The sequence below is a fragment of the Sinocyclocheilus anshuiensis genome, unplaced genomic scaffold, assembly GCF_001515605.1.
Source record: "Sinocyclocheilus anshuiensis isolate Anshui unplaced genomic scaffold, SAMN03320099.WGS_v1.1 scaffold256, whole genome shotgun sequence".
In the NCBI taxonomy this organism is placed as follows: domain Eukaryota; kingdom Metazoa; phylum Chordata; class Actinopteri; order Cypriniformes; family Cyprinidae; genus Sinocyclocheilus; species Sinocyclocheilus anshuiensis.
In genome coordinates, this window is record NW_015558587.1 from 105,006 (window position 1) to 130,579 (window position 25,574).

The following is a 25,574-nucleotide window of genomic DNA, read 5'->3' on the forward strand; positions in this document are numbered from 1 at the left end:
CGGCAATTAATCGTTCAAAGTCCACTTATGTTATTCTGCACGCTTAAGATGTGTTTTTTTCTTTCTACATGTTATCTTAAGGGTTTTTCCATTGTTTTAGTTTTAGTATAACATTATAATACCATTCATATTTTTACTTTTTTTATAATTTAAAGAAGAAACCAATCCGATGTATATTTGACATTTGAGGCTTAATACTATAGAAAAGCACTGAAGGTTTTTCAGTTAGAGTGTTTTCAGCTTGTTTATTTTCATATAGAAATATGGCATGCGGTTGCATCAAACAATGGTATCAACATCATTCAATGTAAATTGTGATAATCGTAATTAATAATCGCAATTACAATTTCAAGGAAATAATCGACAATTATGATATTTGTCATAATCGTGCAGCCCTAATATCAGGTACTAGGACCCATTTAAGATATTAAAATACTGTACATTGCTCACCTCTGTCGGCTTGCAGTAAAATCACATTTTTGATTCTGGTTCTGAGGAATGTCAGAACTCACTGATTTCAGGAGGCCTTACATTTATGTTGAAAAAATAGTCAATAATTGTGCTACTGAGAGTTTTATGTGTTAAGTTGTATTTCTAATAATATTTTAATAAAGTTAAAATCGTTAGATAAGGTAACAGTTTTGTTAACACTTATTGTATTTACATATAAAATATTATTATATTATTTACATTTATGCTTTTTGCAGAAATCCAAAGCAACGTATAAAAGGGGAACACAAGCAATTTATCTAAAAGCCAACATTTTCCGTAATATGTCAGGTTTGTTAGACAACTAAATTAGGAAATAATTTATGCAGAGAAATAAATAAATCTTATAAATTAATCTAAATCTAATAAATAGCAATACATATCTTAGCAAACATGAAACTAGCTTGATACTGAATCTTCCTGTCATAACATTAAAATGTCTCGCAAGGTCTTGCAAATGACCAAATGCGGTGATCTGATTCATGCAAAGCCCATCAATTCATGAATAATATCAAGTTTGGTCCTGAATATTAGATAGGTAGCATGACTGGATGACTGAGTCTGAGCATTAATATTCATAGGCTCAGTCTTTCTATATTGTCACATGCTCCTTTGTAATCTGTTTCCAACCTCTGTTTCCTCTGTGATTTGTGATAGTTCACATTTCTGCTTGACAAGCCTCACAGACACTTCACAAAACCTGTTTAGCTAGTTAAATAAAGCAAGAAGATCAAGCCAAAAAGCTAACAAGAGGAAAAGCACAAGGGGCTAAAGGTGGAAGGGGTAACGGGGGACTTGAAGGGCCAACAGCCAAAAACACTGGCACTCTCGTGTAACCCAGGGCTAATTAGAACAAGTGCCAAGAATCTGCAATAGTGAATGAAAGTGTGAATGAACTTGCAGAATGTGTTTTTCCCCTTTCATGCACAGAACAAATATGTTGAGCTTTATGGTCAGAGAGCATGAATTTCAATTATTTTTCCATCTTCCTTGCGTGGCCAAACTTCTGTATTATGAGGATTAGCACCACAGGCCATGATTTTATTTAGGGCTGTATAAATAAATGAATGAATGAATGAATGAATGATTTTTCTGATAAAAAGTGTGATTGAGATTTAAACAATTTTGCCAAAAAGTTAGATTACATGTAAATAACTACCAAATAAATAAATGAATGAATGAATGAATGAATGAATAAATAAATAAATATTTATTAAACATCATGAGAAACTGTTGTAATATTTATAATTTAAAAAAATAAAACTTGATTATTTAAGAAATAATATTTTAGAATACTGTAAAATTTAAATATGCATTTCTATGTCTGTCTTAATTTGTTAATTTTTCAGCTTGTATTTTAGTGGAAAATAGCTTCTCTTATGTTTACAGCAGCTGATTTATTAGCACTTATAATTAAAAGGTTGATGGTTGGTACATTATATTATCACACTTGATAATGAATTACAGATGAATTACAGTGATATTTCACCCAAATATTGAATGAAAAAGAGCAACATGAAGATTCTGCTGATTTTTTTTTTCCATCTGTAATGGTGCGTTCAAGTCATGTCGGATAGATCATATTTACGAGTTGAACGCACATGAACGCCACCACAAAGTCGTTATTACGAGTGGGGAAACTCGAAATTTTCTTTAAGCCCCAAGTTTCCGAGTTGGGGGCGTGTCAATGAGAAACATGGCGGAATCGATGGATGCAACGTCTGTAGTTGACGGTAAATTTGTTTAAATTGATAGTTTTGTAATATAACAAGTTTTTATGCAATACAGATTAAAGTGGCTTCATAAATTACTTTTTAAAAATATTAAAAACGCAAAACACACCTGATGCGAATTCTTTGCTCTTCATTTTCTATAAGCAGAGTTAACAGACCCTGTTGTATTTTCTTGTAATTTATTAAAAGAAGGTACACCGCCATCTTGTGCCGACTAAACTGACTTGAACGCACCTGACGTCGTAATTACGACTTGTCAACTCGTAAGTACGAACGTCCCAGGAGGACTTGAACGCAGCATACAACAACACAAGGAAGAGTAAATGACTGTGAACTATCCCTTTAATTCAGTGCAGGTGTGTTTTGGCTTCAGATCTAGTCTGAACAAGAAAGGAGCCGGTAAGTGAGAAATTGCTTTGTAGAAGCAATGAAATCATAATGTTTACCGAGTTAATGATATTGCTCTTTGTTTTTCTTTTCCCTAGTGAAAGAAAAGCTGTGTTTTGGGACATGAACAGCAACCACTGTGTCCTGTTTGCGTGGGAAGAAACTATGCAGCAAAATAGGAGTTTTCTCTCTTAAAAATGAGTGGAAACACTTAGGAACAGTCCAGGTACTGATTCTGCAGCCGCATTCAGTCTTAGCGCATATTTTCTGTCTAAGTGGTTGGCAATCTGTTTACTTGAAGGGCCCTGTGCACACGGCACATGTTCCTGCATGTGCAGACCAGCCTAAGACAGAAATTGGTAATGGTTAAGCAGGGAAAGAGCAGGATTTGGGCACTATCATGTCTTATAAGTGATTAATGTGTTTTTGTGCATTAGAAAAACCTATTGATGTTAATTGGTACCAGATGCAGTTACTCAATATACGAGTAAGAGCAAGAGTTTTGAGGATTCAGAGGCAAATTCCATACAATGCAAGTTGGTCCTTTCTTCATAAGCAACATGCCATGATAGGTCTGTAAAATATCGCTAAACCTTCACTATTAAATCCATTGGATTTCCATGGTGAAGCTCCAGAAAGATGCAAGCTCCAGAATTGAAATAAGCCTACAGTATATGAAAAGTGTATGTCAAAGTAACATGTTACTGCCATCTGATACCATACATTTTGAGACATGCTGTAAATGATAAAAGGGAAAAATCAAGGTACATTAGCGTTTTCCTCCAGACAATGATTGGAAACAATTTGGAAAAAGTAATGGTGGTTGCGTAAGAACTGTGATGTTTTTGGTCTCAAGGCCTTTAAAATCCACTTTCCTAGGCTTGTTTGAGTTAGAAACAGAGAGTGTCTGTTGGTTCCCGTCTCGCCTCTGTAAACTGTGTTCACATCACAGCCATACTGAGAATTTGCCTTTACCTGCCCCCATGTTTGCATCTATTTCAGGCCGTATAAGAGATGAATTTGTTCTCAGAATTTAAGAGGCCTCTAAACACACCAGTGCTTTTCACACTTTATTTTGAACAGGACTGCTTGGCATCTTCTGAGCACGAGGTATTATAATATACATGCAGATGGAAAAAGTGTGAACATATCCAGACATACTCAGATCTGGAAAATCATTTTTTTTCTCCTATGTGCAGAGGCTGCTATAAGTAAATCATATGTAGATAGTAAACACTGTGGCGTTCCACAAACATGCTGGCTTTGTTGGAGCGGTTTAACATGTCAGCCTTGTTCAGCCAATGGCGTGACTTGGGGGTGTGGTTACCTGTTTGTCTGTGTTTAGGAAACCTGTTTGTAAGCCATTACGTTTTGCGATTCCATTTGATGCCACTAATGTTTAATAGGTCAAGCCTTTATACCAATCGTTCAACTGATGGAAAAAAGAGTGGACAAAAGACTCATTTATTGTAAAAACTGGACAATACCTAGAACAGGGTTTCCCAAACTGTGAACCCCTGGGGGTTTGTGAGTTAAATTAAAATTGCAATATCATGCAAATTGCAATTATCAAATCGCAAAAGGCTGCAATTTAGTCTAATGCGTTGCGTGTTTCAGTGTTCATTTACACACAAGCAGCTCATGATCAGGTGTTTTCAGTGTCTCGGAACGGCTCGGTTCACAGTAAATTCTGATCCACAAAAACTCATCTCTGCATGTTGCTTATTTTTGTGGACCTAAGTTGATAACGCTTTAGATTAGGGAACACAATATTCTCTGTTATCTAAGAGTTTTCCCTCAATAAATTTGCTGCTTATTATAGTTAATAAGGTAGTTTAGGTATGAGGATAATATGGTCATGCAGAATAAGGCATTAATGTGTGCTTTATAAGTACTAATACACAGCCAATATGCTGGTAATATGTATGCTAATGGGCAACTAGTTAATAGTGAGAATTGGTCCTTAAAATAAAGTGTTACCCGTAAGTTTTCAACCTTTTATCAGTTAATTTGTAAACCTGTTGTCAATTATACTAAAGGTCTCCCCTGCAGATTTCTACCAAAATAAAAGCTTGAAGGTTTAACATTTGAAAGTAAAGCATTATAACTTGCAATGTAAAATGTCAAATGACTTTTTATTTTAAAATACAATAAAAATGTAATCATATTTTATTAATATTATTATTAAAATAGACTGCATTCCTAAAAACAACAGTGTGGATTTTCTGAGACACTATCACAACTAAAAAGATGTTTGAGTCCAATTTAAAGTCCAGCTACAAAGTCAATGCAGACTGTTTGTTTTTAAACACTGTTCAGTTTTATTTGGTTCTTGTAAAAATCGAAGCCAAGTGTGAACAGCCTTAAAAAGCAACTATCTCTATTAGCATCAAAGTGTGGCATTCTTTATGCCTGGATGTTTCAGCAGCACCAATATGAGAGGTTTAAGTGTTTATCACATTGCAGTTCAAATTGCAATTTCAATATACAACAAAATAATGAATAAAAAAATTCGTTTTTTAAACAAATTCTGCCACCTAATGCTATGAATCAGTAATTTAAAAATAAAAACAATTCAAATAAAACACTAACAGAAAAATTTGAAATATTTTATTTGTTTAACTGCATGTCATGACCTTTAACTGACCTTCTAACATGACCTTGAGCTTGTCTCTGGACAGATGGGTGACGGTTATATTCATTTATTTTATCAATTTTTTGTGCTTGATATGGCCTAAATGCTGGGATCAGTGAAAATCACCTCTCAACTTCTCAAATCCCTTGTAGCAGCCTTGTTTTCAAAGTTGTACTCATCAGAATAGCGAGCAAGGTTTGAAGGCATTGTGTTCTTGTTCTGTTAAAATAACCCACTACAATCACAGAGCAGTGACTAAGGCCTCTGGCATGCCAAAAATGGTATTTATCACTTACTATTGGTGTAAAATAAGCTGTCAGGACTTTTTCCATGTTGATGGCCAGGCGGGTCGATGGCCAGGCCGTGTGGGGTTCAGAAAGACACTGTATACCGGAATTGGACTGACAGATGTAGATGACTTTTATGGTCATGGAAAAGTACTGAAATAAATGTTGTGCTGATTATCACCCCTGCCTGGCGATAATCTACTTGAAATGAGATATTGGAAATTCGCTGCATATATCAGTTGCCACAAAGAAATCTGTGCAAGGCTATTTTGACTTGCTGTGTTTTACTGTGTCTGAGACTTAATAGATTTCTCTGTCTGATTCCCTCTAGAATCGGTATATGATCTTCTCCCGAAAGAGCTGCAGCTGCCGTCTTCTAGAGAGCAGAACGCAGCCGCTATGAGTCAAAAAAGTGGTGGAGAGGCAGGACCTCCGCCGCCGACGGCTCTCGCCACAGGTAAGCTTTGTTTTCATATTTTAAACCATCTTTTCTCTCAGATGCTGAAGACTGGAGCTAAGGCCTGCATGCATCGTCATGTTGATGGCCAGGCGGGTCGATGGCCAGGCCGTGCGGGGTTCAGAAAGACACTGTATACCTGGAATTGGACTGACAGATGTAGATGACTTTTATGGTCATGGAAAAGTACTGAAATAAATGTTGTGCTGATTATCACCCCTGCCTGGCGATAATCTACTTGAAATGAGATATTGGAAATTCGCTGCATATATCAGTTGCCACAAAGAAATCTGTGCAAGGCTATTTTGACTTGCTGTGTTTTACTGTGTCTGAGACTTAATAGATTTCTCTGTCTGATTCCCTCTAGAATCGGTATATGATCTTCTCCCGAAAGAGCTGCAGCTGCCGTCTTCTAGAGAGCAGAACGCAGCCGCTATGAGTCAAAAAAGTGGTGGAGAGGCAGGACCTCCGCCGCCGACGGCTCTCGCCACAGGTAAGCTTTGTTTTCATATTTTAAACCATCTTTTCTCTCAGATGCTGAAGACTGGAGCTAAGGCCTGCATGCATCGTGATGCAGATTCACCTGCCCACATTTTTCGTGGTTGATTAATTTGGTTCAAGAAAAATGGTCTTTATATGACAAGGTGGTTTGAGGGGAGGGTGTGGTGACATCAGAGGTGGAGCAAGCTTTTGATAAAAGATAACAGACAACTAACATTTCTTTTTTTTGGAGTAACATGCACCGAATGCAATGAATTGTTCACAATAGGACCAGAAAATAGGGACGTTTAAGCACAGAAAGCTGTTTTAATGGTAAATATTAAAATAATACTCTGTTATTTAATCAGGAAAATATATCTGATTGCATATAGATTGGGTTTGTGGTCTAAACATAATCTTGTTCCTTTGTGAATGTTGGGCCTTGCTGAAAAAATATAAGGAAAACCATTAAAAAAAATGTATTTAATGTGGGGAAAAAAGATATTTCAGAGAAAACAAAACTTTTATTGGGGCATCAGAGTAGCAAATTTTTTTTGCAAATAGTAATTAAATATCAATATTTAATTACATTTAAATCAAACGCATTTTTTTACTTGGTATTTAACATACTCAACATTAAAGGGGTCATATGATGCTGCTAAAAAGAACATTATTTTGTGTATTTGGTGTAATGAAATGTGTTTGTGGTTTAAGGTTAAAAAAAAACATTATTTTCCACATACTGTACATTATTGTTTCTCCTCTATGCCCCGCCTTTCTGAAACGTGTCGATTTTTACAAAGCTCATCGGTCTGAAAAGCGAGGTGTGCTCTGATTGGCCAGCTATCCAGTGCATTGTGATTGGCCGAATACCTCAAGCGTGTGACGGAAATGTTACGCCCCTTACCATATTGTGATGCCTTGTCCGGCCGGAGCGACGAGACAAAAACATTAAAACTCATTATAAACGAGACATTTGTTGCATCCAGTGGGGACATAATTATGGATTATAATGACTTATACTGTCTTTTTACGCGTTGCGTTGCATCGCGCCGCGTAAACATAAAACCATGTCTGCATTTGTGATCGGAGAAATGACAAACAACAAGCCCTACTCTACACTGCCCAAAAAACTCGCTTTAAAACATTAATCTCATTTCTAGTCGTGTCCTCTTTTGGAAGGCCAAACAAAGTAGTTTCGCTTTCACAACAAAACACAGCATCACACACAGTGGGCTTGAGTGAGTGGTGGCGGGCGGGCTTCCGGCAACCACATGTGACGACCCCAGCCTGGACTCCCCTTCCTCCACGGTGAAAGCCAATCCGGCGATCCACAGCGCGAAGTTGATGAAGTTGATGTATTCCCTCAGCGACCAGCACGGATCAGCTCCAGGCATGACGAAGCGGATATCGTCCTCTTTTGGAAGAGAAAGGAAAAATTGAAATCGCATCATATGACCCCTTTAATAATAATAATAATAATAATAATAATAAAAAACACATAAAAATAATTTTGCAAGTCTTACTTTATGAAATTCCATTTGGCCCTCCGGCATTGTTCTAGCTTTGTGAATGAACATAATTGGCTTAGTGCCTCTAAGTCCCAAATTTCCAATTTTTCTCAGAAAAAGCAAAAACAAAACAAAACAAACAAACAAAAAACCCTGAAATTTATTTAAACACAAACATACATACATACATACATACATTAAAATAAATAAATAAATCTGTTTAGTATAAAATCTGTTTGGTATAAAATTATAGTAGGAATGTTTTATTTTTTTGGGGTTGGATTGGATTTTTTTATTGCAATTTGCATTAACATATACAAAATGTATTCTCAGAAATTCTATATACAAAACATATTCATGTATAATGCATGTATAATTGGCAATAATTACAATTTCTCCTGACTTGCATTGAACACTGAGGAAAGAATCTGTCCACAGTGAAAACACACCTCAGAACTTTTATTTTGACTTCCTATTTGTACATTCAAAATGCAATTCACTTTAGTTTCTTTTACTCTGCCCCTTTATCAAAGTGCCCAGGTTTAGGGTGAGTTTCTGTAAGCCAGAAGTCTGTTGCCTTTGGACATCTGTACCTAACTGCAGCCAAATGCATCCCTCTGACGAGGCAGGACATGCTGGCTGCAGCTGAAGGAAGGTGACGTATTTTCCAGCTTAAATGAATTTCATTGTGGGATTTTAGGTTTCACGGCAAATTGGACTTGCTTATTCTGGCTATTTTCTCTTCTAGTTTAATTCATATTTTATTTGTGTATAATTTTATTGTTTATTTGTGAATGTGTTCTTAGCAATTAAACAAGTGCTCTGGTATTTTCCATTTGTTTGACCTGTTGCTTGGCATTTATTTTTCTTTGTTTGCTTGTAGTTTTGTGTTTTTGTTTTGTTCATTGTTTTATTTTAGGTTGTTTTGTTTGGTTTGTTTATTTCTTTCTTTGTGTTTATTGTTTTTGTTTTGTTTTGTTCTTTTGTGTTTTGATGTGTTGTGTTTTGTTTTATGTTGTTCTGTATCTACTTTTTTGTTTTATTTTGTTTTGTGAGGGCCTCTTTTGCCACATTCTTGTCCCTTCAAATATTGTCTTCCCACTGTTGAGTGTGAATATTTTGGGTTCAACTGTAACATCGTCTTGTCTCTAACCCTAGCCTTTTATTACCTTTATTATCTTCTCTTTTACACTGAATAATAGCAAAACATACATGCAAGGTATTGTTCCTTTCTCAAGATAGCTTTTCATGTGGTTTTCATATTACTTGTGAAAAATAATGGGCCAGTAAATAATTTTTAATTATAATGTAAAGTAAGGTTTTTAATTTAGTTTGCCCATGTGTTTTAACGAAACATTCTAGATGTTTATCTGTTCATCGAAATTAAAATTTATAGGCTCAACATATAAATTAACTACACTAATGGTCAAAAGTTTGGAATAATTAAGATTTTTCATGTTTTTGAAAATAAGCCTTTTCAAAAGTATCAAAAATACAGTAAAAAAGTAATATTAATAATATGAATTTTCCCTTGTAGAATAAAAGTCCTTTCTTTCTTTCTTTCTTTCTTTCTTTCTTTCTTTCTTTCTTTCTTTCTTTCTTTCTTTTTAAATCTTACTTTCCCCAGACTTTGGAATGGTAGTGTATTACAGTTATAATACAGTTGTATAACAAAAACTGTTTTCAACATTGATAATAATAAGGAATGTTTCTTGAGCAGCAAATCAGCATATTAGAATGATTTCTGAAGGATCATGTGACACTGAAGACTGGAGTAATGATGCTGAAAGTTCTTTTAAATTGTAATAATATTTCAAAATATTACAGATTTTACTGTATTGTTCTTTCTTTCTTTCTTTCTTTCTTTCTTTCTTTTTAAATCTTACTTTCCCCAGACTTTGGAATGGTAGTGTATTACAGTTATAATACAGTTGTATAACAAAAACTGTTTTCAACATTGATAATAATAAGGAATGTTTCTTGAGCAGCAAATCAGCATATTAGAATGATTTCTGAAGGATCATGTGACACTGAAGACTGGAGTAATGATGCTGAAAGTTCTTTTAAATTGTAATAATATTTCAAAATATTACAGATTTTACTGTATTGTTGATCAAATAAATGCAGCCTTGGTCAGCATAAGAGACTTCTTTCAAAAACAGTAATAAATCTTAATGATTCCAAACCTATGACCAGTAGGGTACATAAAAACTATATGCTGCTCTGTTCAGATTAGTTGGTTTTGCCCCTCTCTGTGTTCTACCCCAGCCTGCCTCCCAAACTCAAACTAATCTCTCAGTCTGTTGTGGGACCCTCTGATGTGACCATGGGTCTCTCTAATCTCTCTTGAGTCAGGATGACTTTCTTGACCCAAGTCATGATTCTGTTACTATTATTTTTAAACTTTTTTTCCCCGTCTAATTGAATTTAAATGTTTATTTTTCTTCTGAGATGGAATCAACTGCAAGAATTCTGCTGCCTAAATCAATAAAAGTGTAATTCTCTCACTGCAGGAATGTGTGTCTGTCCTCCATTGGTGAATTCAGATTGCATTTTAGTTTGGCTCCTCGGGGCCCCTGTTGGCTTGTGTAACAGTTTCTATCAATAGTGAAAGCTATGAGGGCTCAGTATAACACAACACACTCAGGTTGCTGTGTTAAGTTGGCCATTTGCCGAGTAAAGAGTACAGTGCAGGCCAGACTAATGAATCAGAGGGGGTCTTGCAGCTCTGACACAGATTGTCCAAAATTGAATAAACTATCTGTTATCTAACTCCGGTTTATCATCTAATGAATATGAATCTTTTGACTCTGTTGAGTTTGTCTAACCTGCATTTTTCCATGTTAACATTCTCAGATTCCTATCAAAGTTGATGTTACACTGGACTTCAGACCCACTGTACATAGAAAGTTGATTTGCAGCCACTTTTAGCCACCTTAAATCGGCAGAAGAGACAGACGCTGTGTGTTTCAGCATCTGTATTGTTGCACGCCTGCCAAGAGGTTGCAACATAATGCATAATGAAAACTCTGGCTTTGTAGTCCAGGGTTTCAATTAATAATTAATAATTTCAATTAATTAAAAATTCTGCACAAACATAGGAGCAGATGACTCAAATGTCACTGTATCAGATGTCAAACTGGCAAATCGTTTCTCCCTTGTCTTGATGTGACAGAGAATGAAAATAAGGATGGGAAAATAATCAGTTTTACAAATATTAGAATTTTTTTGATGCATATGTCTCATATGCTAAGCTCCAGACATATAATATAAAGATCTGAAAAATGCATTTTATGCCTTTGACTCCAAATCAAATGGTTGAAACTCATACATGTCACACCCACAGTTGATTTGGTTCAGGAAGGACGATTTCAAATTATTGAATAGACAGTGGTTTGTGGTTACTATTATTGTCACGTCAGACAGTATTTCGCACATGGAAAGATTTCTTCCTGATTTAATTATGTATGGCTTGACCACACTTCCTGTGCATGCAGGTGTCCTCATGTTTATCATGCCACATTTATGCAGCAGTTTGATCCATCCCATTAAACTAATTAATTTAAACTGTTTATGTTGTGAGACACAACAACAAATCTTATAAAGGATGAGAATAAGGCATAAATAGCAAGGAAAGTATAAATAAAGCTTATCAGTTTCATGTTTTGGGATAAATGCTGAAGGTGGATGCAAATCATTCTCTCTGATTAATGTGTGAGTGTTGTTTCACTTGGTGTTAACAAGGTTTTGTTACTGTTGCTTTAGAATCGTTGTTGTTATCTGAATCAATTCTGTTTACATGTCTTGATTTTAGACCAGCTGTATAGTGTAGAAACTGAACTATTGTGGCTGCATCCTTATGATTTGCATATGAGCCATCAGGGTTTCATGGTAAATGGTGAGGTCACATTATATAGTGCTTTATAATATACTGTTTTAAAGCTTCACATTAATGAAAAAGAAATCATGAGGTTTTTTAAAGAGCACATTCTGAGATAGCAATATACAGAATTTGAGTTTGTTTTATAAGGAGGGGTGTCAAGCTCACCCCATTGTTATTGTCATTCAGTGGGCTCAATATCTCATTCAAATTACATCATTCATATTGTATTGGTTCATAGGCTTTTTCCAAACAAAGGAGCCCAGCTCCACAGGTAGATATGATAAACAAAAGCTATCTTTTTTTATTTTTGTATTCAAGCCATCTGGCTGTTTCTGTGATGCCCTCGTCTTGTTAAGTCTTGGCAGCTGTCAGAGTTTGGCTGTGTGGTTTGGTGGTTGAAGAACTAGATTACTGAAATGTTGGTTGGTACCACCCATGATGCAACTCATGAACCATCCCAGTTTTGCAATCAGATCCTTTTGGTGCTTGGCCTCAAAGCACTTTCATTTCATCCATTTCACCATCTTGCAGTACAACAGATGAATGTTAAAGGGGTCATATGATGCTGCTAAAAAGAACATTATTTTGTGTATTTGGTGTAATGAAATGCATATGACCCCTTTAAAGAAATATTGTCACTGTATAAGGTTTAAAGAGTTAGTTCACCTAAAAATGAAAAGTGGATATTCAACAACATCAGTTTTGAAACACAAATGAGGATACTTTTAAAATTCTCTCCATTTTTGCCCATCATTTTGTAATCCATACGAGTCAAGCGGTTTAATCTTCAAAGTCTTCAAAAGAGACTTTGATGTACAGATTTAAGTTAGGCTTTTATTTACATATAAACATTTATCACGTGCACGTGCAAAAAGCTCATCAAATATGGTAAATAGAAGCTAAACGTGCTTGCTTAACATGAAAAAAAAAGCATTAAATTGTTTATGGAATTCTAAATTAAATCGGTTCATTATATAAAGCGATCATGTTTCTTCGGAGGACTTTGATTTAACAGCTCGATGAGTAAAATTATGAACTATCCTTTTAAGAAATTGTTTTTCAATTTCTTTTTATTCTCTAATATGCACATTTATGCGAAACAAACAAAATTATTGCACATATAGGCACAGACAGGATTCATGTACCTTCTTTAAAACTACTGTATGTGAATGCTTTACCTCATCCATTTGTTTAAATGAGGTGTGGATGTTGTGTAGCTTGATTTTCAAGGCAAATTAATACAGAAGGCCATTAGATGCACTAAAAACAAATACAATTGAACAAAGCCTTCTTCATTTTAATATATTTTAATGGTCAGCTTTTATTACTCATTGGTTGTCTCATTTTCATTCCAGGAATTTCTCTCTGAAGCAGGGAGTGTCTGCATACAAAATGCTCTGCAGTTTTCTGCTTCATAGGTCAGACACTGGTTTATGTTGTTTCTGTGGCTATGCTCACTCCCATCAAAATTTGTGCAAATTTGTATAAGAATTTGCTTGCATCATTTGACACATCTGGATGAGAGATGTAGACCCTCAACTGGAATAAATATTGAAGCATATGCCATGTAACAGTTTTTGAGGGTCATATGCAAGAGCTCATTTACTGTAGATTTCCAATGTATGCTTAAATAAAACCCAAGACATGAGAGGATATTATGGCTGTGCGTAATGTCTTGGAGAGTGATGTCATGCCCCACTCTGCAGTGACTCTACATGAAATGCTTGTTTTTCTTTTTTCACAGATGTTATTCAGCATGATCATTTTGCTCCCGTTGTTTGTTGATTCATTTCCACAGCATTTCAACTGCTTTTTGTCATTTGCCCTAATGATAGATAATGCTCTGTGAAAGATTAAAAACAGCAACTATTGGAAAGAAAAGATAAAAAGCAATCATGAGAAATGTCTTGACTTGACTGGGACTGTTGGCTCATGATGATACCTTGTCTATGCCTTTATTCACTGATTCTGATTGTACACACTGCAGATGCATCGTCCACCTCTTCTGCTATGAGCATGGGAAGTCCTCGCAGGGCTTTTCCCACCTCTTCCACCTCAGCTTCAGAGTGGATCACCGTGCATGAAAGCAGCACCCCGGGAGATGTTAGCAGTCGAAGAAAAGCCGAGGTTCTGGCTGCGGAAAACAAGCTTTCCGGTCGAGAAAAAGGTGGCCAGCAGACCCAGCAGCAACACCAGATGACACCCTCCAAACGGCCTGTCCTCAACATCTCGCCTCCACCCGAGGACCTGTTCGATGAGAGCAACATATCCTGCCAGGATGAGCTGCTTCTCGACTCGGAGCAGAGTAACAGCATCTGGATGGAAAACTCAGTGTCCAACTTCAGCATTGTGAGCTCCAGCTCCTACAATGACAACACTGAAGTGCCCCGCAAGGCCCGTAAGTGCACCCCGCGACAGAAGCCCGGGCCAAAGCCGGTCCCTGCTGAAGAGGCCAGCATGGATGTCTTTGATGCAGATAGTGCCAAAGGTCCACACTTTGTGCTCTCGCAACTTGGCCCAGACAGCAAGACCTGTTCCAAAGCAAGGTGAGTCATTTAGTATCACAGCACACTTTGGGCCTTATGGCATTCATAAAAACTGAACATTAGAGACAACATTAAGGGACTGTTCCGTTTTATAATTTTGCAAGAATTATAGGAATGTTAGGAATTTGAATGTTCTCAGAACCATCTGAAACAAAGTAGTAACATTTAAAAATGTTAAAAGAAAGTGGCCTTAACTACTATGTACTTACATTTATATTAATCATTTGATACAATGCACTTATTTTGTACACACGTTTTTACATTGTACTTATATTTTAAAAAATACCTACATGTAATTACATCTGTAATTAATTTCTGTAATTACATGTATAATTACACTGTTGACCCATCCCTTACACCTTAAGCTTAATATAAAGTGGGACAGAATGTCCAAATAAAATTATTCAGAAAAACGTTCCATACACAAACGGTTTTCTGCTAATGTTTTGAGAACCTTATTAAAAACTAGATAACTTTGAATGAACTTTCTATTAGCGTACTGAAAGAATGTTTGATCATAACTTTGCTAACGCTCCCATTAAGTTATGAAAATGTTATTTCTATGAATGTTGTTTAAAAAACATTAAAAAAAAAACAATGTTCCCTGTTATCTGGGTTTGTGCAAGTGTTCACACATCAAATAGACGTCTCTGAGATGTACATGTGGTATCAGGGAAGTTTTGCCTTTATGTTCCGAGATAGAAAGTAAAAACGGGATTATACGACATGGCTTTTAAAATCTGAATAGATTTTAAAACACTGGGTATTGTACACCTTTGGCGACTTTGTAAATAGTTACAAAAACTGGGCATCGTGCACTAAATTTGACACTATTGAGGATCACACACTAGCAGACATTCAAGTTGTTCCAAAGCGCTACGAACTCATGCAGAAACATTGCTAGGAGGCACATGACAAATAAATAAATAAATAAATAAAATTTGGCTCAAAATATCACATGTTTGAGCTCCTTCGACTGAATTGAACTGGAATCTCTCAACTCCGATGGCTGAAATCTACAATCTGGCTCTGACTTTTGGTAACTAATTTGGGCAAAAATTATGTAGTATTTTCCAGCCTCAAGTCAAACAGTTATTTGAAGAGTTAATGGTGACAGAAATTTTATTTCTGGACAAATTAAAGGTCCATAAACCGCCATTAAAGTAGCTTTTAACTGATGTTCACCATCTTTGTTTCATAGCTCTGATGGACCACAAGCTTCTGGCCTTAAAGGTGGGATACTGTCTCGTCAGTATCCTCAGAAAAGTGAAGGGAAAGAACTGAAGATTGTGGTGCAGCCTGAGACTCAGCATAGAGCGCGTTACCTGACTGAAGGCAGCCGTGGGTCTGTGAAAGACCGAACACAGCAGGGTTTCCCTACTATCAAGGTGGGTAACACACAGTTATTTAAACCAGAATAACCTACAGCAGGTTTTAGAAGAGTACTATTCATCCCTAGTAAAAAAGTGATATATTTAAAATACATTTATTTCATACTAAGTATAGTTCAAATCTATTAACATATTTACTAACATATGACTCGAGACTTACTGATATAAACATTATAATAATTTTATTTTGAGTACTACTTTTGCACAATGCACGTTTCTTAATATTAAACCTAAAAATGTGTTTTAATGTCACTATTGATGAGGATTGTATGATCTTTGAATAAGCAAGAAATTTAAAGTGCACCTAAAGTATACTTGCAATAGTTCCACTTAGCACAATAAAATATACTTTAGTACATTAAAGTGCATTAAAGTACAATATTAGCTGTTCAAATTTAGCAGACTTTAAGTATACCAGTTTAGGATACCAAAAGTATAACTGCAGGGTATTTTTATAAAGTACATAATATCATGTAGATGTATTTGTAGTATACTTCGAATGAAATAAATGTATTTCAAATACATTTTAGTATATTTATTTTTCACTAGGGATTTCTTTATGTGAAACCTTTCAATGTGGAGGAAAAAACTGAGTGCCAAGTCTTATGGTTCTTACTTTTCACTATTGATAAAAGGATGCATGTTACTCTGTTAACCGCAAGTTTCTTGATCCTCGCAGCTCGAGGGTGTGAAGGAGTCAGTGGTCCTGCAGATTTTTGTGGGCAATGATGCTGGACGTGTAAAGCCCCATGGCTTCTACCAGGCTTGCAGAGTTACAGGCCGTAACACAACCACCTGTAGGGAAGTGGACATCGAAGGCACCACTGTCATCGAAGTGCCTCTGGATCCCAGCAGCAATATGACTCTGGCGTATGTAAAGACATGTCAGCTTCGTAGAATTGCGTCAGACTTTCGAGCTTTGCATTCAGAGGCTGTAGTGATCAAATGTGGTGGGAAGTATTGATATTGACAATGACCAGCTGACGTTCGGGTGTCTGTACAGTGTTGACTGCGTGGGGATCCTAAAGCTCAGGAATGCTGATGTGGAAGCCCGTATTGGGGTGGCTGGATCTAAGAAGAAGAGCACCCGTGCCAGACTGGTGTTTCGAGTCAACATCCCACGACCGGATGGCTCTGTGCTCACGTTACAGACCTCTTCGTCTCCCATACTGTGCAGTGAGTGGCTTTGGGTTATTCATAGCATCTCTCTGCTGGCGAGCCCAGCTGGTGCTCTCATCACATAGGAGAGGTAGGGATTAGAAGGGGGTTTAATGAATGTTTATATTATTAAGGCCATAGAGCCAAAAAAAAGAATGAATCCAAGGCAGAGCATCAGGTGCCTACTGAAGAGAGCTACTAGGTGTGTGGTGAATTGCACTACTTTGTTTTGAAATTGAATTTCAGTGTCACCAGCAAGTAGAGGAGTATTTCAGGTTGATTGTAATTTAAGTTCTGCTGACACCATCTGTAGCATTCTGCTGATTATCACAGGAAATTATTTTGATTGTGTTACTAAGGACAGAAAACACATTTGCATTAGGATTCTAAAGGAATAGTTCATCCGAAAATGAACTTTTGTTGAAAATGTACTCATCCTCTCAGGCCATCCAAGCCTAGATGTTGATGAGTTTGTTTCTTCATCTGAACAGATTTGGAGAAATGTAGCATTATGGAACTGAGCAATGGATCCTCTGCAGTGAATGGGTGCCGTCAGAATGAGAGTCCAAACAGCTGATAAAAACATCACAATAATCCACACCACTCCGGTTCAACAGTTAACGTCTTGTGAAGTAAAAAGCTGCATGTTTGTAAGAAACAAAACCATCAACACATTTTTAGCTTCAAACCATTGTTTGCGGCTAAAGTATGAGTCCTCTATCCATAATATTGCCATAATATAAGTCGTTTCGTCTGAATCAGGAGAGAAATATGCACAGATCAAGCACTGTTTACAAGTGAAAACTGTTCTAAACCAATATGTTGGCGGATTTTGGTGGGGGTTGGATGTTTTCACTGGATGAGGGGTTATTATGGATATTTTGGCCCAAAATGATGGTTTAAATAAAAAAAAAATCTCAATGATTAATTTGCTTCTTACAAACATGCAGCTTTTCACGTCACAAGACGTTAAATTAAGAATTGGAGTACCGTGGATTATTGTTATGTCTTTGTCAGCTTTTTGGACACTCGTTCTGACGGTACCCATTCACTGCAGAGGATTCATTAGTCTTAAAGATGTGAAATTCTTGGTGTAAAATGCTGAAGAACAGTTAATACTAATGTAAATAATGCAGACACAATACAACAATGTGTATGTTCACGATTAATTGCAATTAATTTGATTATCATGTAATTCATTTTTGATTCAGATTTTTAATCGATTGACAAGTTTATACTAATTCACTTATAATAAATGAAGCAATTGTACAACAGCATTAAATCTCAAAAATGTGAAGCTTGCCTACTTACCATGCATTACCAGCATAATACCTATGTTCCTTCATGGTTTCCATGTATGGATACAAAGCAAAAACAACCAGGTTTTTCACTAGCTGATTTGGCTATATGGCTTTGTTGACCTGCACATAATGTCAGATGTGCGGAAACTAAGTATTTAGTCATAGTCTGCTGCACAGAAACGTTGTTACCTGGCTGTGTATCCTAATGGTCGCTTTCTCTCTTTCTCCGATTGGTTCTGTTTTTATAGCCCAGCCTGCAGGAGTACCTGAGATTCTCAAGAAGAGCTTGCACAGCTGTTCGGTTAAAGGGGGGAGTGAAGTCTTTATTATTGGAAAAAACTTTCTCAAAGGAACCAAGGTCATATTTCAGGAGAATGCTTCAGGTATCTCTACATGTTAAAAAGTGTCGTGCCCTGTTCTGTGCAGATTTTCCTGCACTGTTTAACCTCTGCCTCTTTGACTGCAGCAGATGATAAATCCTGGAAGGCAGAGGCTGACATTGACATGGAGTTTTTCCACCAGGTAAGCCATAGCATCTGCTGCGTCTATTATTTGACTGTGTGGGCTGATCAAGCACTGCAAAAATAGAGGCAACTTTGCACGTCACAGACTTTGGTGTCCCCAATTGTTGCCTGACATGAATATGGAAAGAGCGGTAGATTAATGACCTACATAAAGAAACAGTACACAATATGGTTTTAGTTCTTTTTGATTAAGTGTTTTGAATATATCTGCTTTTGCAATGACACTGCAGTGATCTTTGTAATTTTCAGTGTTTTTTAATAGATTGAGTGCTGCCACAGCAAGCTCAATTATACTTATGCATAGGGTCCAAAATTTACACAAATGTATGTAAAAAGGGCTAACAAAATAGAGGAGTAAATAAATCTGGTTAGTATTGAAATTGCAACAAAATGCATGGTCTGACATCCCATTTGATTTGCAGGTGATTTGAGTGAATCATATCAAATTGTCTGATAATCTTCTTTGAAGTCACATAAAGTACACAAACCATTAAATTGTGTATATACCAGACACCAGTAATTGTTGCTCATTAATGATGTTATGAGAAAAATAGTCAGATTCAACTGCAATAAGTAAATAAATAAATAAACTGTGCGTTATTTTCAATCTTTGACTTTTTCACCTTTTAGAATCACCTTATTGTCAAAGTCCCTCCATATCAAAATCCAGCTATCACATCTCCTGTATCTGTTGGTATCTATGTTGTTACGAATGCTGGATGTTCCCATGATGTTCAACCATTTGCATACACTCCAGAGCCAGGTCAGTGTAATCTCCACTGTAAACATGATTCTTAATCACAACAGGTTTGCTAAAAAAGTGTTTCCCAACCCGGTTCCTGGAGGCACACCAACAGTACACATTTTGGGTGTCTCCCTTATCTAACGCATCCATATCAGAACTTGGAGTCTCTACTAATGAAGAGTTGAATCGGGTGTGTTTCTTTTGGTAGAGTTTGAAAATGTATACTGTGGGTGTGCCTCAAGGAACAGGATTGGGAACCATTCATAAAAATCACTGATCTAGAAACATGCTTTTTTACAGTTGTCGATTCTTCTGTGAAAAAGGAAGTCTTGCCTCCAGTGACACCTTGTTGTTTTGAACAAATGAAAGGTGAGCAAACATCTGTGTCTATTAGCATTACGTAATATTGCTGAATGACAGACATGGTTATGTAAGTGTGACTGGCCCTGTCTTTTGTTTCATATAGTAATAGATACTGCCTTGATGACGCCAGTTTTGCCTCTTGTTAAACGAGAAGAGGTCACTCCAATGGAGGTCTCCAGTAACCCCTCGGCCTTCAAGGTTTGTATAAATCATGAGACAGAAACCACCACAATAAATCAGTCCCTATTTCCGTATATTTTGATAAATGCCTTTGTTATCTTGTTTGCAACCCAACAGACCTCTGAAGTCATCAGTTCAGCCCAGCAAGCCTTAGAGATGAGTGCAGAGATCTCCACCAATAACTGCACATTTTCCAATCCGCTGGCACACCAAACAAGAGAACAGGATCAATCTCAGAGCTCTGTCTTTTCCAGCAAAGAACCATTCAGCACCATCCAGGAACAGAGTCTTGCACCCAGTGGCTCTTTCCATGTGCCTAATAATTCTCTCCTCCAGCAAGGAGTTCAGCCATTCCTCTTGGAACACAGAGAGAGTCTTGGACAGGAGAGGACAGGTAACAGCGGCGGTTCAGTGGTGGGGCTCTCCCAGATTGATGACAACTCGCAACAGCAGCTCTCACTTCTACCTCCAGATGAGGTGGCACAACTGGAGCAGGCCGTAAGGCAGCTGCAAGCAAAGGGATTCTGCAACATCCATCTCCAGAGTGAGAATTCACTGTCAAAACAAAGACACCATCAACTTCAACAGCAGCAGCGGCAAATCCAACAACAGCAGCAGCAAATCCAGCAGCAGCAACAGCAAATCCAGCAACAGCAGCAGCACATCCAGCAACAAGAGCAGCAATTCCAGTTGCAGCAGCAGCAACACCAGCAGCAGCAAGCTTTGGAGAATCTTCAACATCAGCTCTTTCAGCCCCAGGTTCAAATCCATTGTAGTTCAGAGCAGCAGAGCTCCTCCCAAGGTATGGTTCAGAATGGAAGCTCTCTCTTCCAGCAAACCTCATCACAACAACAGCAGCAGCAGCAGCAGCAGCAGCAGCAACAAGCATCCTTGTTTCAACAAGCAACTGACTTTCTTCAGCAGCAGCCCAGTCATTCCTCGCCTTCTCTGTTTCACAACCCTACAGCCATGACCGAAACCCAAAGCCCTCAGGAGGCTCTTTTCCACACACAGAAGACCTCACCCAATCAGGATCAGGTCCAAGCTTCACTTTTCCAAAGCAGTCTCACGGTTCTCGGTGGGTCCAACATGTCAGCGGAAGCTCAGCCCTCTGCGACCAATATGTTTCTTTCCCAAAATGCCATACCAGGTCAACTTGCTGTTAACGCCGGCCAGCCACAGCAACTGGCCTTTCTCACTTCTGTGCAGACATCTTCTCTCGAGGCACCATCTGTATTTCAGACTCCACCCCAACTGTCCCCCATTCAGCAAGGCACTCCGATGGAGCAGCAGCAATCACCACAGCGAGCCCAACCTGGCTCCATGTTCCAGAGCATCTCCCAATCACCAAGCAAACTCCCCCCTGGTCAGCAGCAGCAGGCTAGTCTACTCGGATCCTTAAGTTCCCCAGTGACACAAGAGCAAACCTCCAACCTGCTATTTGGTGGCCAAGTCCAGATAGAATCAATGAACAACAACAGCCTAGCTTCTCCAGACCAACAGAACACTTCCCTTCCCTTCTCTCAGGCCGGCATGGTTACAGTCAGGCAGCAGGAGTCGTCTGAACCCATGACATTTCAGGATCAGACTACTATGGTGGTCAACCCGTCCTCGAATAAGCCCATCTTCCAAGACCAGCAACCAATGCAGTTGGCACCAAGTTCTGGTACAGCCCCTTCCCAGTCTGTAAACCTCTTCATGGCCCAATCCAGCATGCAAGGGGGTATGGCTTCTCAAGAACCCCTTTTTGCACCACAAAGTGATGTAACCAGAATTCAGACTAGCACTTCCTCTCCAGTACAACAGCCTGGTCAACTCTTTCAGACCACAATGAGTGGAAGCCTCAACCAGCCCAATCAGAATCAGCAGCCAGACCTGTTCCTCTTTGAGATTCAGAACGGTTAGTCAATATTCTTGAACATACTTGCTTGTATGACTCATAATTCAGTGCCGTAACTCATTTTAACGTAGGGCTGGACGATATGGCCAAAATTTATATCACTAAATATTCAGTCGATACAATAGAATTCTGATATTGATATGAACAACATTAAACTATAACATAGGCTGATTATTCTTATAGATTGAAACAAAAGTGTTTCGGCCAGGATAAAAAATATGAAAAGTGCTCAGAGTTGCTGCTGCTGCAAAAAAAATTATATTGCAATATATATTGATATTGCATTATTGTCTAGCCCTATTCTAACGATTTCTTTCCTGCAGAATGCCGTCAGCTGATGAACAGCCAAGGATCTACACTGTCTGACCAGATCATTGCCATCAATCAGTCTGGACAGAGTCAGCAAGAGAGCGAAGGGCAAATCCAGTCTTTACTTGGGCAGTCTATAGCAGACCCAGGAACTGTGCAGACCACCTTGACAACCTCTCAGAACATGGAGAAGATTGACGACCTTCTGGTGAGCCTTCAGGAGCAAGGCAATAACATCTCCCACTCCTACTAGGGCCTTCAAGGTGTGGCTGCCCAATTCATTCCATATAAGACTGTAGATATTTCTTGCAGACATTGGATAGTTTGGTATCCTCTATCTTCGATATTTGAAGAATACATGATGTTGGAGATATTTTGCTCAGACCCCTTAAAAGAAATAGCAAGACTTTCAGAGTAGGCCATTCACTCTATATATTGACACTGAGAAAGTAGAGTCGCCTGTTGAAAGATCTGGCAGAATCACAAGTCAATCAGCTTCTGTTTTGGTCTGCAATTCTCCAGAACCCTCTGGAGAACCTCAATGTGAGAGCATTTGTCTGAGGAACTTAAATATGTTCCTGCTATAAAGACTGTCATTAGTTCCGCAGCAACCCCATCATAAATAAAGGCTTTGAGGCGTTTGAGATATATATTGAAGTTCCTTGAGTACACAGTAGGATATTTGAGGCACCTGGAAACCTAGAGATTCCCCAGAGGCAGTCTGAGGAACTTAAACGCTGCCTCGAGGCTCTCTTTTATTTTTACAGTGACAGAAAGAGAAGATCAGGACACATGGGATGATGACTGCAGTTATGCCTGAACACGATTTGTAGACACCCTACTTTCTCAGTGAGCCTCGGATAACTTTGTGATTTCTATTTTTAACTGTTTAACATAATCAAGAATGCTTGATAGAAGCAGTCTGCAGTGAGATTTTTATTTTCAACACTTTTTGTAAACAGTCGTTGATACCTTTCTGTCTCGGTGCACTTGAGTATCTATAAGCTATTTTTCTTTTGTAAAACTATTTTATGCTGTCAAATGGGGAAAGAAAATATCTAAGTGAAAAATGTGTTTGGGCATTTTCCTCCTAGCACTTTATATATGTTTTCAGTGTGACTCGTTGACATTTCATCAATATGTCTATCTCAAACTATGTTTACTGTATTAATAATTCTAGTGTCTTTCATCTCTCTGGACTTCGATTTAAGACTAATCCATATAATACTATACCAATTAGAAATGTTCATTCCTGCTTTAAAAAAGCAGTTATCAGTAATCTGAAAAACAAATCGCTTCTCATATTTATGTTTGATTATGGTTTACATAAGTCATTTCTTGCCATCTCATTTAGTTGGTGTCTGCTTTGTTTTGCATGCCTGAGTGTCCTATATACATGCATATGCGTGACATATTATTTTATGATAAAACCTCTAAAAGTGTGTCATTATTAAATTTATTCTTTTACTGATTCTAAAATATCGATAGTTTATGCTTATGTCATTCTGTGTCCTTGTGATGGGTTGGGTTATTTTATTTGCCAGTGTCTGGTACGCTGTAACAAGGCCAATTGTTTTTATTGGCAAATCAGAAGGGAGTGTCCAACCAGTATTATCGACAAGGCATACATTAAATACAAATGCTGAATATGCTGGAGAAGCAACCCTTTATCTTATGTAGCAGAAATAGTTTTGATAAATTTTAAAATGTTATAGCCAATAAATAGCCATCAGCATGTCAAAATCGAAGACCATGTTTAACCTTTGATCCTAATTGGCCATTTTTGTGGCTCAGGTGGTTTGTATATTCGGCTATGAAGTGAGTTTGTTTTGAATGTAGAGAAACATTACGTGGGCTATATATTTAAAGCTCGTGAATGTGTTCTTGCATCAGACGTGACGTAAAGCTGCCAAACTAGTTTGTGTGCTCAGAATATTAGGCTGACGTGAAGTTAGTTGGCAGATTGTCTTGTTGTTAGCATCAGGATGAATATATACATTATGAGGGAGCTGTTCTCTGTAATGTCACAGAAATGGCTCGTTTGAGCCTGCTGTGGTATTCAATGTCAAATTTTTGACCGTTTTTTTGCTCAGAACCTTGGGTGATTTTTTTATGCCTATACTTTTTAGTAGAGACTATTTTATCCTCTTCTTTGGAGAAGTTGTGCTTGAAGGGTGCTCTCATATATCTCTGCATGGGGAAGAACTGTGAACGGGAACTGGAAAAAGCGTTTCATTGTATATTTAATTGTTATTTTTGAATATTTACTCTTTCACCATACCTCGTTTTTTTAGAAAATATAAATTTTTGTCTCAAGAATTTCCAAAAATTAGAATCAGTGCCTATAGATTTAAATTAAAATGCATAATTACGACATATTTCATATATATATTTGTTTCTTTTTTTCATACAGAATGGCATCTTTTAAAGAAAATAATCTGTGTAACCTATGTACTATTGTAACATCATGTTTAGGCTGCACAGACATTGTTGAGAGTCATGCATCATAATGTGATTCAGTTGTACATTTCTGTTGTACTTTCACTATTGAAAAAAGGATATCATGGTTCTCCACTCTGGATTTTTAGGGGATTTAATAACTGGCTGGTCAGAACTAGACTTCATTTAAAGATTTCATGAATCTTTCGGGAAATACAAGCCATAAAAGCAAGCATTGCCCCTAAAAATTATATTTTGTATGATTCTTGGGACCAATTATAAATTATTTATAGTTCAATTAAGAAATCTAAACATCTGTTTTGATTGAAAATACATTTATAAATTGATAAAAAATGTAAAAAAATCAATTAAATGTAATAGGTAAAGTGTGCAAGTGCGATATCTGTCTTTTTCTTTAAAAAATAATAAAAGTCACAGTTCAATATTGCAAATGAGGCTTTGCATATCAAAAATTGTTTAATTTATTTATAAACTGAGACACATTCTTCCTACTCATCCCAGTCACAAAATCTATACTAAACAATATGCCTCTAAAATCAATAAATTTTTATATTGGTTGACATATACAGTACCCCTTAAAAAAATACCCTTTAAAATAAATATACATGTATGTATCACGTTAAATGTGACTAGATAATATGCAATATTATTTTTTTATTTGTTTAATACAATATACGCTTCTGGTTAATTTTTGTGCAGCAGGCAATTTATTGCTTTAAACAGTTAAGCGGATAGAACGACTGCAAGACAAAAAAATACAGCTTTTTCATATTCAGTTGGACTTCTTTAATCCTTCAACAAAGAGGAACTTAAACTGTTATGGTTCTGTTGCTTA

General features: G+C 37.2%; 1 protein-coding gene across 1 annotated transcript in view; it reads left to right on the forward strand.

Annotated features, from left to right (window-relative positions):
- The window catches only part of LOC107679916 (nuclear factor of activated T-cells 5-like), a 40,338-nt gene extending 15,502 nt beyond the window's left edge, over positions 1-24,836 (forward strand). The window contains exons 2-13 of the mRNA XM_016475640.1: positions 5,863-5,988; positions 13,850-14,408; positions 15,610-15,796; positions 16,479-16,669; positions 16,803-16,975; positions 18,507-18,641; positions 18,725-18,780; positions 19,413-19,545; positions 19,828-19,896; positions 19,994-20,088; positions 20,188-21,970; positions 22,294-24,836. Of these exons, the coding sequence (XP_016331126.1) occupies positions 5,863-5,988; positions 13,850-14,408; positions 15,610-15,796; positions 16,479-16,669; positions 16,803-16,975; positions 18,507-18,641; positions 18,725-18,780; positions 19,413-19,545; positions 19,828-19,896; positions 19,994-20,088; positions 20,188-21,970; positions 22,294-22,532 (3,746 nt within the window). The 3' untranslated portion in view covers positions 22,533-24,836. The remainder of the gene's footprint in view (positions 1-5,862; positions 5,989-13,849; positions 14,409-15,609; positions 15,797-16,478; positions 16,670-16,802; positions 16,976-18,506; positions 18,642-18,724; positions 18,781-19,412; positions 19,546-19,827; positions 19,897-19,993; positions 20,089-20,187; positions 21,971-22,293) is intronic.
- The last annotated feature ends 738 nt before the right edge of the window (positions 24,837-25,574 follow it).